At 34.1% G+C, this 2,876-nt stretch overlaps 1 protein-coding gene across 1 annotated transcript; it reads left to right on the top strand.

The window, feature by feature from the left end:
* Positions 1 to 1,138: 1,138 nt before the first annotated feature.
* LOC112029437 (transcription factor HEC1) lies at positions 1,139 to 2,296 on the top strand. The gene has a single exon (XM_024062121.2). The coding sequence runs from the start codon at positions 1,395 to 1,397 to the stop codon at positions 2,112 to 2,114; it is 720 nt and encodes a 239-aa protein (XP_023917889.1). The 5' UTR covers positions 1,139 to 1,394; the 3' UTR covers positions 2,115 to 2,296.
* The last annotated feature ends 580 nt before the right edge of the window (positions 2,297 to 2,876 follow it).

Genomic DNA, 2,876 nt, shown 5'->3' with positions numbered 1-2,876 from the left:
CAACAATCAGTTTTTAGCAACTTTCAGCAACAATAAGTGCTATCCAAACAGACCCTAAGTTAGGAGACACAGCTTTATACTACTACTAGTAATAGAATAGTACTCTGTACCTTATATTAATTTTTCTTATAATTAAGGTGATAAATTGAACAAGACCCATATGAATCCACTCTAATTCTAATATCATTTTTAGCTTTTGCATATCTAAGCTTGTTGCTATCAAACATCACTGAAAAATGAAGCATGCACCATCAAAAAGTACTTAGTGCTTAGTCCTGGAATAGTTGGTAGATCTTAACTTTCCATTGGTGGGCCACATTGTAAAATCTTTCAACAATAGGGTGCTATATCCCTATATTTTTGTTTATTTTCTTCCAAAATTTTCAAATTGTTGTTTGCTAATAGCTCTGTTTTATTATCCTATTCTTATGTTATATAAGCAACCACTCATAAATTATATCATCCTATGAGGTTAGGTTTGTGATTCCAAAGTCCTTATGATATCTATGAAATTTTGATTATAAGTTTCTTTTCTAATATTTTGTGGCTACTTATATGTAATTCCTCACTGTAATTTGGTGTATATAGAATGAGACAACATGTACTTACAAAATAATCAAGTGCTTAGAAGTCCAAGTCACCTTATATTTAAAAAAGAAAAAAAAAGTTGAATTTGAAGTCTTTTTTTTTTTTTTTTTGAGAAACAATTTGAAGTCTCTTAATCTGGAATAAGAATTTTTAACTAGGAATGTATTTAAATTTCTATATGGTCTTGGTCTTAGTCTTGGTCAGATCTAACGATTATTTTTCTCATATCTTGAAGACTTTGGCCCACAAGTTTAATGGTACAGATCAACAGAAGCCAGTGAGCATGCATTATGATGCTCTTCGAGGTAGAGACAATCATGCACTCGTTTTGAACTTTTAATCTCAAACCATAAAAAGGAGTTTGTCACATAAAAAAGAAGGATAAAAGAAAAAATCATGGATGAAAAGAAAAAGTGAGCTCAACAACTCTGTGGAAAAAATAAAAACAAAAACAAAAGCAAACAAACAACTTTGCCGTAGCAATAGGGCAAAAAATAGTGAAGCATTTTTATACTATATAATATTCAGCCACTTGTTATATATATATATATAGTCTTTGCCACTAGATTGATAAGGGTATGTTCCTGATATCACTAGTTTATTCGTTTCCCTTCAATTTCTTCTTTCTTACCCTTATACTTTCCTTCACTGCACACTCTGATAAAACTCCAAGTCTTCCATTTTTCTCTTTTATCTTCCCCATCCCTCTGTCTATCTGCTTAATTCTCAGTTCTCATCCTTTAAATACTTCTCCCTCAAATTGCTCTTCCTTTTAGGACTCTTTTCTATAGAGAGTTCTAAAAGCCATGGATCATATGGAGCAGTTAAAGGCATCAGAGGACCAAATGGAGATGATGATGATGTTGGAAATGGACAAACTTCCTGAGTTTTGTGGTGCATACAATGATGTCAGTGAGTTGCAAACCCAGGAGTTTTCTGTTCCTAGTAGTACTAGCAATAACAACAATATTAGCAATATGTCGAATTACATGAATAACCCCCAAATAGCTTCACCACCTTCACCCTCATTTCTAAACCTACCATCCACTATCTCACTCACTAACACCAACCCAATTCAACAAGCTTCAACTCCATCATTCTTATCAGGTGCAAGGGCAGTTTCTACAGCAACACAGAAGAGGAATTCAATGGCGGCAATGAGAGAAATGATATTTCGGATAGCGGCAATGCAACCAATACACATAGACCCTGAATCAGTGAAGCCACCAAAGAGAAGGAACGTGAAGATTTCAAAGGATCCTCAAAGTGTAGCTGCACGCCATAGAAGAGAAAGGATAAGTGAGAAGATAAGGATTTTGCAAAGACTTGTCCCAGGAGGTACTAAAATGGACACTGCCTCTATGTTAGATGAAGCAATTCACTATGTGAAATTCTTGAAGTCACAAGTGCAATCCTTGGAAAGAGCTGCGGCTAATAGGCCCACTGGGATAGGGTTCCCTGTGGCTATGGCAAAAGCTTACCAAGCTCCTCATGCTCAAATTGTTCAGCCTTATGAAGATGCTTAATTAGCTGAAGAAGATGATTTTTTAGCTTCAGAATATTGATTTTGTCTAATGATTGATGATGATTTGTAAGGTTGTAGAGCGGGGTCATGCAAGGCAAGGTTGATATTCTCTTTTTATCTTTAGACTTGTATTCCATGTTATATAACAATAAAACTCGCTGAAGAGATAGCCCATTTTCCAAATTTGCCAGAGAATCTTTCTTTCCTCTTTCATATCTTTAAAGGTATCCAATCCATTCCTGTTATAGAAAAATTCGTTTTAAAATTGAACATTAACAAAGAATTCTTCTAACTTTACATTTATATTTATATTTTTATAATAGAATGTGTGCGTTTTCTATTCTATACATCTTAAGTTGGAGAGAGAGGATAAGATTCAAAACTTTATTTGATCTAAATGCTATTGGTATGATGTGTGAGTTTATTTTCAAGAAAAAGAAAAAGAAGAAGACGACTTAACATAATAATCTCTATTTCATAAGATGTGGCCTCCCAACTGATTGTGTTATCCCTAAGAATATCATCTCATTCTAATATTTTTATTCTTGTAATTCAGAAAATGATGATGTTGATGGGCTGATAGACTATGCAGCAGACTATTCATTTATGCCAATGGAGAAAAATCTAGCTAGGGAGTCTAGAAATAGCTATATTGGGGGACCAGTGTGTTGGGACTAGTTAGTACTTAGTACATGGAAATTCCATGCCTTTGGTTTCGGTTAGTGACACATGTATCATTCAAACCAAGAAACTTGCTATTCTA

This window comes from Quercus suber, unplaced genomic scaffold (genome assembly GCF_002906115.3).
Source record: "Quercus suber isolate HL8 unplaced genomic scaffold, Cork oak 2.0 scaffold_361, whole genome shotgun sequence".
Lineage (NCBI taxonomy): Eukaryota > Viridiplantae > Streptophyta > Magnoliopsida > Fagales > Fagaceae > Quercus > Quercus suber.
This window is presented reverse-complemented; position numbering and strand designations above follow the sequence as displayed.